The 12,151-nt window shown below is 37.0% G+C and overlaps 1 protein-coding gene across 2 annotated transcripts in view; it reads right to left on the bottom strand.

Annotated features, from left to right (window-relative positions):
• Window positions 1-12,151, bottom strand: part of usp32 (ubiquitin specific peptidase 32) — a 169,313-nt gene continuing 157,162 nt past the window's right edge. For both annotated transcript variants that reach the window (XM_068008208.1, XM_068008207.1), the window contains exons 27-34: window positions 10,954-11,138; window positions 8,737-8,823; window positions 8,009-8,129; window positions 7,562-7,753; window positions 6,903-7,149; window positions 6,071-6,549; window positions 3,472-3,564; window positions 1-2,291 (exon numbers count right to left, since the gene is read on the bottom strand). In XM_068008208.1, the coding sequence (XP_067864309.1) occupies window positions 2,118-2,291; window positions 3,472-3,564; window positions 6,071-6,549; window positions 6,903-7,149; window positions 7,562-7,753; window positions 8,009-8,129; window positions 8,737-8,823; window positions 10,954-11,138 (1,578 nt within the window). In that variant the 3' untranslated portion in view covers window positions 1-2,117. The remainder of the gene's footprint in view (window positions 2,292-3,471; window positions 3,565-6,070; window positions 6,550-6,902; window positions 7,150-7,561; window positions 7,754-8,008; window positions 8,130-8,736; window positions 8,824-10,953; window positions 11,139-12,151) is intronic.

The raw sequence follows: 12,151 nt of genomic DNA on the forward strand, positions 1-12,151 counted from the left end.
TTTATTCAAGTCAGTCATTCCAGCCACTGTATTTATTGTATTTTTAATAGTTACAGATGAACAGGTTCACTCCATATACAATTACCGGTACAGTTTTTACAGCTCGTATTACAATACATCACTGCCATTTGTTTATTTACAAAGCACTTATGTACATAAAAATCTTCCAATTAATTCAGTGCAATGTCAATAGTTATTTTTACAAGAATTTACAAAATAAGATGTAATGTAGTTACTCAGATAATTTAATAAATTCTGCAATTATTAATGATTTAATTTAATAAAAAAAGAATATTTTCCAACCATTATATCTATAACAGACTTGTAAGAACACACAATACAGCAGTAGATTGCACTACCTGCCCTTATTTCAGGACTGTGGCTGAGAGGATGGTTTAAAATATTCATTTCTCACACAATCACTCAGGCTTTTTGTTTTAAACTCATGTATAATATAAAAAGAGGAACATTTCTGGAAACACAACTCAACGTAAAATTGCTGTTTTTGCTCTAATCATAATGTGCACTTGTATGTTTGTCAGAATATTCAAAATACTCCCAACTATTAAGTGCACGATCGCTGCGTTAATGTTACTGGGTGTAGATAAAGCATGGCATGATTGATTTATAATACCAAGCAATGAGGCACAGAATTTAGCCATCTCTTCCAGAATCAGTATGTGAGAATTGTGTAACACACTGACTGCAACTGCACAAAAAGGAACAAAATGAAAGAAAACATTTTACATTACATTGTGTTTGCAATGTTCCCCTTTAACAGAGCTTAATTAGTAGTCTTTATATGAATACCTATATATATATATTTAAGACCATCTGAAGTAGCTGTAGGATGTTGCAGGATATCAATAAAAATCACATTGGGTGGGAATTGCAATGACCTGTAAAGGTAAAACACTGTTCAATTATAGTACCTAACTCTGGAAATCAAATGTTTGTTCCAGTTTTGAATATAGTAAAATAGATCAACGAATCATCTGTTTCTGCTAACTAGGTTGCTTTTTTGTGCCAAAAAAAAGTTCTGCTTTAAAATGCATCTAGGTGTATGGATGCTTTGTAGCTCAAGTAATGACATCAAGTTAAAAATCCAAACTGATATTAAAGTAAAAAAACAAATCCACTGTGCCCAAAGTATTTATAATATAATACAGATTTAAACAAATCATATGGTATACAGCAGAGCTGAAAATGCAGGTGAAATTTGAATGCAACACCATCAAAACCTTTAAAATCAGGTTTCTTTAGTTTCAGCCCAATGAAAAATGTTAAACATATGACCTAAAGATGGTTTAATCTATATTCATAATAAATATGAATTGTTAAAAGTACGGAAAATGCCAAGACCAGAGTAGCAAATCTGACTTATACAATTTTTTTCCTGGTTTATGGAGCATGTAAATTTACAGAACAGTGAGGAAAATTCAAGAAACGCAACCCAACTTTACATTACCCTTTTAATCGCTTAAATTGGTTCAGTTCAATTCATTCTCAGTTGTGTCAAGAGTTTTAAATGGTCATGGCACGTATTTTGTAATTTTTCAGGATTTTACAACAAAAGGAAATTGTTTCTGGAGAATTTACACGAGGGTTTTAAAATATTAACTTTCCTACAACTATATAACATTAAAAATACAAGCTGAAGTACTGTAGTTAAAAAGGTAACAAATGTAAACTGTGTTTCATGAACTATTCACTCTAAATTCACTGGGGGAAAATATAGTCCACACAGATAATTATAACTCTGTTAGAGTTAAAATGCTGCAGCCCAAGTTTTAGTAGGTTTAAATTTCTTTCTGGCATGCTACCATTCTGGTCTCGTCAACACAATGCATGAAACCCAAACAGTTTAAGAAAAGGAGGTAGCAGATCACATTGGCTACTGATGCGTGTTGCAAATAACAACTGGAAAAATCAGTATTACCATCTGTTTTCAACTTCTACATGTTTTTCTTGTGCTTCATAATCACATAAAAGGTAATTTGCAGAAGCAGTACATTGAGCAGAAAACCTGTCCAACCCTGAAATTCTCAACTTGGAGTGTTTTGTTGCCACAGAGTCATTCTGCAATCTCATGGCATTTTGCTAATGGAAGAACACATTCACTGTAGAATGCAGTACTTTCTATAATCAGATTCAAAATCTTCATCCATACTGCTAGTGTCTGCCATCTTCTTGCCTTCTGTCTTTGGCAGGAACTGTGCATAGTCCACATCTTGCTGTTCATAGAAAAGGATATAGGCCGAGTCAGTATCAATTTCATCAGGATGTACCTCCTGTAAGAAAGGAGAAGGAATAATTCGGTTCATACTTTAAAAAAAATATAGTCACAGAAGTCAGAGCTGGAGAAAGATTAGCAAGAATAAGGCAGAATGACCTTCTCAGAAAAGAAATAAAGGGTCATAAATTGAAAAACACTATCCAATAAATGAACAGTATTTAATTAATCAAGGGTTGTGGTCATTGGAGTTGGAGGAAGATGGAAATTAGAGGACAGTCAGTTCAGTTCACCTCCACCAAAGATTGAATTTTGTAGTTCCAGGATAAAACCTATATCTATCTATATTTGATACAACAGAGTGCATTTTCTGTTCACCACACCATACTAATTTCCTCCTGTCTAACATTGATAAAAGCAGAGCTAACCTCTCTCCCATCAACACCTCAGTACCATTCCTCTGAACTTCATCCACCTCCACAGCTGCCACCTTCAGTTTAACCTGGTATTACAAAGCCTTGCCCTCTTGCTTGAACAAGACCGAGCTTCCTTGCCAATATCCAGTTACCAAAGGCACATTTTGAAATACTGCCATTTCAGCCCCTACATCTCCCATTGCGAGAGACCAGTAGTTTATGCATTTATCATTTCAAGGCTCTACCCCAATACTTTCCTTGCTGGCCTCTCTTTTATCACAAATTACAACTTATACAGAACTCTGTTGCCTGTGTCCTGCACCCTCATCAACCTGATGCTTGCTAAACTCCACTGGCTTCCTATAACCCAAAGGATCAGGAGATCTCTATCTCTGCGATCTCCTCCAATTGTATATCCCCATGTAATCCTCCACTCCCCTGACAGAATTATTTCTCTAACACTGGTTACTCCTCTCTCTCGTATCAGCGGCCATTTTTTTCAGCCACTGTACCTCTGTCCACCAGCCTCGTCACCTCTCCTCCTACTTACAAGTGACTCCATAAAACCGGTCTCCTTGACAGTGCTTTTATTCCATGCCTACCTCTGTTTTTTCATTCCCTCTATACAACTCTTGAGATGATGTTCTCCACGAGGATTGCCATAGAAATGAAACATTGAGTTTGCCAAATGTGCATTTTTTGGACTCAGGCCACAGCATTTATGCCGAGATACATGAATAACTGCACCATATTTACACAATTTTCAACACTTTTATAGGTAAACAGATATGCAGACAACACAGTACTGCTCCATAAACTTACCTTACAGCTACTATCATTGTAGCAGTACCACTTTTCATTGGGGTTTTTGGCATATGTGACATAGTGGCCTCCTCCCAAGATTCCTGAATGGCACTGAAAAATAAAAAAAGTAAAAATAGTATTCTTTTTGTAATAGATAGGATTTTGTTTTTAATTTATTGTATACATCAGAGATTTCTATCTTCTCAGAAAATTTATGCTATTAAATAGCATCACCAGCAATATTGACAAACTAAAAATTCAAGGAAATGACAGCAGAAAATGGCAGCAATGAAAAGCAGAGTACGATGTTCAAACAGATTTTTTTTTATCTGCCACATTTGCATTTGGGCTTTTAGAGCTTTCTTTCTGTGAGGAAACAGAGGAGAAATCCACCTTGGAAAATTAACTTTGTTTACCAGCATTAAAGAAACACTGTAGAAGGGAGAGAGATCACAAATAAAGATGAAAGTTAGACTGGTTTTTATTCCCCATTTTCCACTTAAAGTATCATCCAAAACATTTAGACTTGATAGGGGATACCCAACATGGCTTCAAATACTAGAGAGCATCTTTGACAAATCTCATCCATTTTTTTTGAAGTCACTAGAATGGTGGGTCAGGGAATTCTGACATATCAACTACTTAAATTTCCAAAAAGCCTTTGATAAAGTGCTAAAGGGGCTGTGTGCTAAAATGATTTCCTCTGGTGTCAAGGGTGATATTGTGAGATTGCTCACAAATTAGCTACAGGACCACAAGCAAAGGGTGGTTTTAAATGGGATTGCATCCCAATGGGGTTTGGGCACTAGTATGGTGCCCCAGGGTTCAGTGCTTGGACTCTCTCTGTTCATGATGTTCATTAAGAATCTGGAGCAGGGCATGGATAGTGCAGTTATTAAATTTGTGAATGACATCAAACTGTGCGGTAGAGTTAGGATCTTAAAAAAGGGGAATAGAGTGCAACTGGATTTGGATACATTGTGGAAGTATGCTCAAGACCGGCAAACATCTTTCAATATAAATGTGCAGTGTACAAACGTTGTCTACAGAAAGAACACACTTGCACTTATATCATGCCTGTCAGAAATGCCCTGAAGTGCTTCATGTACAATTAATTACTGCTGTTGGGTGAGTAAAAATGGCAACCATTTTGAAAACAGGGTTCCACAAACAGCAATGAGGCGATTAACCAGTTAAATCAGGTGTTGGTGGTGTTTACTGACAGAAGTGAGGTTGATTGGGACAGAAAGTTACTATTGAAGTAATTTCTTTCAAATTCCGAAACCAACGACAGTGGTAAGGATGTACTGAAGTATATTGTAGACACTGAAACCATTCAAGGGATTAAGCATGGGATCTGGTCAAACCAAGGACCATTATCAAGTGGGAGTTACAATTCCCAATTGGTATTGAGGATGACAGTGCACTAAAGGTAGCAGATGATTATCATGAGCTGTACAAATTGGTGAGTGAAGCTGTTAAACATCTTAATAGATTTTTGTTAGGCAAGGCGGGTAGATGGAGTTAAGATACAGATCAGTCATCATCTAATTGAATGGCAGAACGGCCTACTCCTGTTCCTATGTTCTTATGTTCAAACACTATCAACAAGCCAGTCAGCAGATTCCTATGTGGATCTTAACTTTGACGTGCTGATCATGGTTGACTTTCAATAGAAAGCCTGGGAAAATTACACTGTGGATAAGCAGTCAACATCAGTGAGTCAGAAAAAGAATGTGACAGTAGTCAGTAAAGAGATGCCTGCTTCCTATGGAGATCATTTCATTGAATTACTGAAAGAATTGACAATGGTGAAAGATGAAACTGAATTTTTGATAAGTTATGAAACTTTCAATTCAGTTCACTGACAAATGGATCTACACCAGCTCACACCCATGAATGTGAACGGTCTGTTATGTCAATGTTTTTGGTTAAATTACAGTAGTTAAAGTTACAGTTAAAGCTATACCTATAAAAGTTGTTAGCCAAAAAGTATTACAATTAAAATTACAATACAATATATTGAAGTTTAATTTTGAAGTTGACTGCATTGTTAATTGTTAAAAAAAATGTTTTAACATGATTGCCATTCATTGCCTGTTTATTTGAAAATGGTTGCACTTTTTTAGACAATGCATCCTTATGGAGCAGCTAATTGTTTAGACAATTATACCACATTAGGGTGGATGCAATAGGCTGGACTGTACAGAGCTTGTCTCTTGATCAGGTTGGTTGTGTTTAAATTTTGATCTCAAATAACATTTGTACTTGAGCTTCCTTCAGACAGCAAGTTTCATTAGCCTTGGCTAAGTTGTCTGGGAAAATGATAAAGGTTTCTTCCTGCATTCAACATGACAGGTTAACCAAGAAGTAACATTAATGATATCCGGGTAACAGTCGACAAGTTGGGCTTCTTGACATTACTGAACAAGAGAATGGGATGGGCACAGGGAGCTCACCTGGGTGTGTTGGGCTGGGCTGAAAAACAAAATGAAATGAAACAAAACAATAGAACTATTTATAAACTTAATAATCTTGCACAATGCATTTTAATAAGATTTATTAGAAAACTATTTAGCTTACCCTATGCAATAAATTTTAAAAATGCTGTACTTACAGAAATTGCATATAAGTTATATAGAGGCTTCATAAGGAGCGGATCTCTTTGGTCATCTGCAGTTACTTCTTCATTCGTGTGGCTTTCACACTCTCCATTACTGCTACAATTGCTAAATCCATTCTGCTGTTTATTGTGACACACTCCATTGACTAAAATCAATTCAGTGTCCTGTGCTGTTACACCTTGTTGCATTGTTCCCTCATTGTCTCCTCCAGAACAGTTTGCCTTATCAGTGCCATCTACCACCTGGTCCAAATGGGCATTTCTAACATTCTTCATCTCCAATATTTGATCCATATCACAGTTATTCTCCTTGCAGCTGTCTAGGTTTTCTTTACTGTTTGACAGTTTGTTCTTGCCCCCAAGTTGTGGTAAGCGGAGTCGACCTCTGCTTTTTCCCTGTTTAGGGCTGTTGGTAGGGCTGTTGCTTTTGCTTGATGAGTTGTTATGATTTTTTCTTCCTGAAGTTGGAGATGCTGAAGTTGAAGACAAAAATTGAAAATAAGCATTTTCTCCCCATCAGAAAATCTGCTTAGTTTGTCAAAAGCTTGTGTTATGAAACTAAATTCTACTTACTGTAATATTAAGCTAGATCAAGTTTTTAAAATTTAATTTATACTGCCATGACAATTGAAAGCTGCAGTAACTCACAATTTTTTTTAAAGAATCTAGTCATTCAATAATGATCTCCAGCAAAAAATTTAGATTACAACAGAAACATGCAAATCTAAGTCAAATTGAATTTGAAATGACAAGCAAGCAGCAGTATGACATAAAACATACTATAGTGAAAACACTGCAACAAATTGTATTAATATTTCTAAAATACCTTTTAAATTCAAAATGCTCAAGTTTAAACCAGCTTGTAGTCCAAAAGAGCCACCAGTTCCTGTTCCTTGGGAGTTTCTCAAATCTGGTTTCTTCAGTTCTACTTGTGCAGTCTGCTGTTCAGCCTGTATTAAATCCCGTGGTACCAAAAAGGCACTGGGGTCACAACCTTCACGGGGAAATTTAACAATCTTCTGCGATTTAATCCAACGGCCATTAACAAATTGGAATCTTTTCAAGTGAATTATCTAAAAATAAGCAAAATGAGAATACCACCAGGTTAGTCTACAAAACACAGGAATGATCCGGGCAAAGTTTTTCTGCTTCTAAATGCTTGATGAGACCTGCCCAAGTAGTTTCTAAAATTTCTCATTGTTTATCAATTTAACGTTTGCAGGTACTGTGAAACCTTATTAGTGGTAATCTTTTGAGTAACGAATGTCCTTTCCAGCTTTCAGAACATACTTCCTTGCATGCAACATTTAAAAAAATGATACTTTTCTAAAGCTGAGTATTATGAAGTAAAATTACAGAAACCATTGGAACTATAGACCTTGAATAAAATTACTTCTCCACTTCATATTTTGGGGAGAAAATGGTATTTCAATCTTCCAGTGATTAATTTGTAAATTAAAATCAAGCGACTTTTAAGTACAGTACCAGAATTGATGGAAGCCTCCAGAGATCAAGCTTCTTTGTTGCCAGGCGATGGGTCTTGCATTTGGAACAATAATAGAGCTCATCCTCCCCCAATTCCTCCTCACTAGTGAACGCCCGGAGACAGCTGTCCAAATTAATAGGCTCTGCTTGAGCTCGTCGACTCTGCTCAACACTTTCATGCTCCTCACAGATCTAACCATACAAGACAATTAAAATGCATGTTGATTAGCCAAGGTCTCTATGCAACAATTTCATGCTGTACAGTACACTACAAAGTTGTCCATTTGAATGTTTTGACAGCATCATTTCTGTGTTCACAATAATATTAGATGCAGTTGTTATTTAGAATACTAGAAAGGCAGTGACATCAAGAAAGTAAAATATAGAATAAAAAAAAAATCTTTCATCAATTGGAAAATTATCCTATGAATTAAATAAAACATTTACCCTCTCTTGTGATGTTTGATAGCGAAGATGTAAAGCAGTTGGATCCCAGTCAATAGCTATGTAAGCATTCCCAACAGAAGCTCGTTCATCAGAACAGTCGATCTTGCATCCTCTGCAGAATCTACACCAGATCAAAAGTTAAGCACAAGCTCTGATCACGTTGAAGAAGTGTGCAAATTATGAGCACAAATTTCAACTTATCATTAAATGTTTTCTGCATTTTGCTTTACTTTTATTGGTAAAATATTTGATATCCCCAAAATAGCATGTATTTTTTCAACATCTTGCATTTTCTTCTCACCCAAGAGACCGTGGAACCTGGACAGAGTTGGCAGGTTGATGGTCGTAAGCAATTTCATGGCCTTCAACAATGTTACTCTATGGTGATCTGGTAAGAGCATTGAAGTACGATTGACATTGGAATACCTCCAATTTCTCCCAGTTAGCAAGGGACCTTGCCTCTGATTGGTGATGAGACAATGACTACTTAAGATTGACAACTTATCAGCTAAGTTGATGTCAGCCAAGGCTAGGATTTAAAACCACATCTTCCAGTTTGTGGAAGTGTAAAACTAATTGACGGGACACACAGTAATGCATCCCAATAGCAATCATTTTTACAGACAAACTGAGTAAATCATAAAACTCTTGACTACCTTGCAAATTCTTCACTACAATTTTAAATACAGTTATTAGTAAAAGAAAACTGGCTACTTTTTCCTTCTTACCTGTACCATGAACACCATGAACAAGTATTCCCATCTTTGTGAACAACTCGAAGAGTGAATGGATACTGATAGCCCATACTGTCATCACTAGAATAGAAACACACAAATGTTAACCTGAAAAACAATCCATGGTGTAACACACTGTGAAACATTACTTTTATTACATTGTCATTTTGAAACTCATTAACAAACAAGAATTTCAAAAGGTATGTCAGTCATACTTGGGTTAAAAAAAAGAAAGAATGCTAAATATCTTGGACCAAACTTAACTGGAGCTGATTATGAAGGAAACAATTGAGAAAGTAGTTTGCCCAAAGTGTAAACTATCAGAATGTTAGGTAAGAAAGAACAAACTTGCATTTATATAGCACCTTTCACATCCTTAGGACATCCCAAAGTGCTTCGCAGCCAAACAAGTGAGGTGTAATCACTGTTGTAATGTAGGCAAACACGGCAGTCCCACAAACAGCAATGAGAGTTTTTTTTTAAAAAGTGATGTTGGTTGAGGAATAAATGTTAGCCGGGACAACAGGAGAATTCCTTTGTTCTTTATCGAATAGTGCCATGGGATTTTTTCCCCTTTACTACTGCAATGTAGCACCAGTTTAGATTATGTGCTCATGTCTCTGGAGTGGGGCTTGAATGCACAACTTTCTGACTCAGAAGCAGGAGTGCCACCACTGAGCCAAGGCTGACACCCTGGTAACTTTGACAGTGGTAAATTCTAACAGATGGATTTGCCATTCTGCATGGTAAGTGGCACCAGAAAACTGGTAGGGATCGCTCTCTCTGGATTTCCATCCATCGTGCCACATGTGTCATCTTCCCGACAGCCTTTTAGGCTAGCCTACAGTGCACTTCCCAAAATTAGCAAGGACTCATTTCAATATGAAAATCAATGCTATTGATACCGAAATTAGCACAGATCCAATTCCAATTTTCTGGTGGGAAAGTGTGATCACTGGTCACCTGTGCAAAGAGGAGGATTAGAATGAGGTATGTTCCAGGCTGAGGAGTTGTTTAAAAAGGCAAAGCTTATTTGGACTATATGGGTAATTCTGTGCTTTCAAGCAGCATGGGTTCCGGTTCTCTAGACCAAGCTTCCTGTTATTGAGGCTCTCCACTGGGAACATGGAATCGTGGAAAAACCATATGAAGGTGAGGCTTAAACTGGAGCTTTAAGTTTGTTTTCTTGGCATTTGGTTTAATTTGAGATTTTCAACCCGGATTTTTGCCAGCACCATTAATTATTGCTAGTGTCAAAATTCTAAATTTGGGAATTCAAAAGGAGATTCCTCTCTGTTGTTTGGAGGTGGATGAAAGAAGGGATACAAGGTAGTTTTGATTGCACCAGAGGTGGATGACACTTACTCCCAAAGCTGTGGCTACAGACCCAAGTACACCTACCTGAATATATTCAAGGAAACCTGCTTTCACAGGCTCATTTTCACCAGGAAGGCAGGGACAAAGTTGTGCAGTCTGCTGAAAGCTGATCCTCAAATATCCTTAACTGCAGGGGTGACACTGCTAGTGGCAGTCAAGGAAACCACAACCCCAAACTATGCCTACATGTTATTTCATTATTGAATGGCAACTTTGCACCACTATTTTTTAGCTACAGTGTAATCTCACTAATATAATTGTCATATACCCTTTTCCTCCCAAACACCATAAAACTAGAAATGGCTGAATCAAAAATCATTTCATTTAGCACAATGAAACTGTTCTTTGCACAATACGTTTCTGCACTGATCACCTGCCATTACCATTTATATAATGGTAGCACGTATTGCATTAAATGATCATGTCACTTTTGCAGCAATTACAATATTGTACCCAATGGATCACTTGCTTGCAGGTAAAATTCTACATCAAATGCATCTGTACAAAACTGCACACTATGGGCACAATACAAGCAGCAAAACTGTCACTTCCCCACACCATGCAAGTCATAAGGTGTTGCTAGGCATTATTGGAGTATTGGTCCCCACAAACCTACCGTTGAACCATGGTGGCCAGCTACCATGCCCCCCACAATCATTCAGTACTACATGCTACAACAAAATCCAGCCTTCTTCAGATAATCAGAAAACTGTTCTAACACAGTGAAAAGTGTCACTCGTGTATACTGCAGCACACAATGTTAATTCCTTAGAACCTACAGTTACTGTTCTTATGAGAACACATTGTGGGTTAAATGTCATTATCTGCACTGACCAGTCTTGAGCATGGTTGCTTGCTTCCTGAGGTGGCAGAGGGCTGGCAAGTCGAGAAACCTGTATCCATACAGCATCATAGAGGTCCTTCTTTCGGGTGTGTACAGTGCAGGGCACAATAAGTGGCATGCCAAAAAGGCTGGGGCGATTCTTCTGTGAGGACAGAAAATACAATTCTGCCCGCATCTGTATAAAAGACAAACATTTGAAGGTGTAAACCATAATGCTTATACAATAGTGATCAGCCAAATTCCAAAGTACAGATAGTAAGTGGAATTCTTTGCTAAAACATCCTTGCATCAATGAGAATTCTTTTTATGAAGAACTGTAATAACATACATTGTTAGCATAAGTGGAACAATGTTGCATCAGGTGCTGGGACATGGATTTGTGCCTGCAATGTTCAGGTTGTCTTTTGAAAGTGCGGAGAGAGGGGCAAAGTGAATATTACTAATTCCTCAGAGGGATTAAAAAAATTTGAATCATGCCAAGCAATTCTTGTGCCCACAGGAGTTGACTACGTTATGGCAAATATATAGAAAAACATTGCTATTTTCCCAGCCTGTGAGTGGTTTCAAACATGAAGGAGTTTAAAGGAGCAAAAAATAAATTCAGGACAATAAACACTGACATTAATATCCTCAAGTTCTACTTTTAGGGTGTTGTCAGCCATCTGTACTAATTATGAGATAACTTGGGGTTGTTACTGGTTGGCCTTATCACTTTAATGATGTGGCTAAGTCCTAGAACTTGACTGGATTAAAGAAACAGCCAGTGGAGTTTGTTTTCAGGCTAAGAACAAATATCAAGTTACAAAGATGTTTTTCCCAGTTTAGAAATGGAGCTCAGGTCTGTGGAAGTACACAAGAAAAGATAAAATTAGTTTTTCATTACAGCAACAAAGTTGCTGGAACCTTGAGGGTTATTACATTTTGATCTACCACAACCTCAGATATAAAATTGCATATTTACATCTGTTTCTAACTGAGCAATCATGTAGAATTGCCTCCTCACAACACACTCCTATGCACTTTTTGCATAACTTCAAAAAACAAGACAACATTAGAGAATGGATCACTCATGTTTTCTTTTCTAAGATTTGCCATGAAATTGTAATTTACCTTGCCATAGATAAAAGGTAAAATAATTTTTGAGGTTATCACACAAAGCTCAATTTTCAATTCAGTTTTAACAGCAGT

Source organism: Heptranchias perlo, chromosome 28 (genome assembly GCF_035084215.1).
Source record: "Heptranchias perlo isolate sHepPer1 chromosome 28, sHepPer1.hap1, whole genome shotgun sequence".
NCBI lineage: Eukaryota > Metazoa > Chordata > Chondrichthyes > Hexanchiformes > Hexanchidae > Heptranchias > Heptranchias perlo.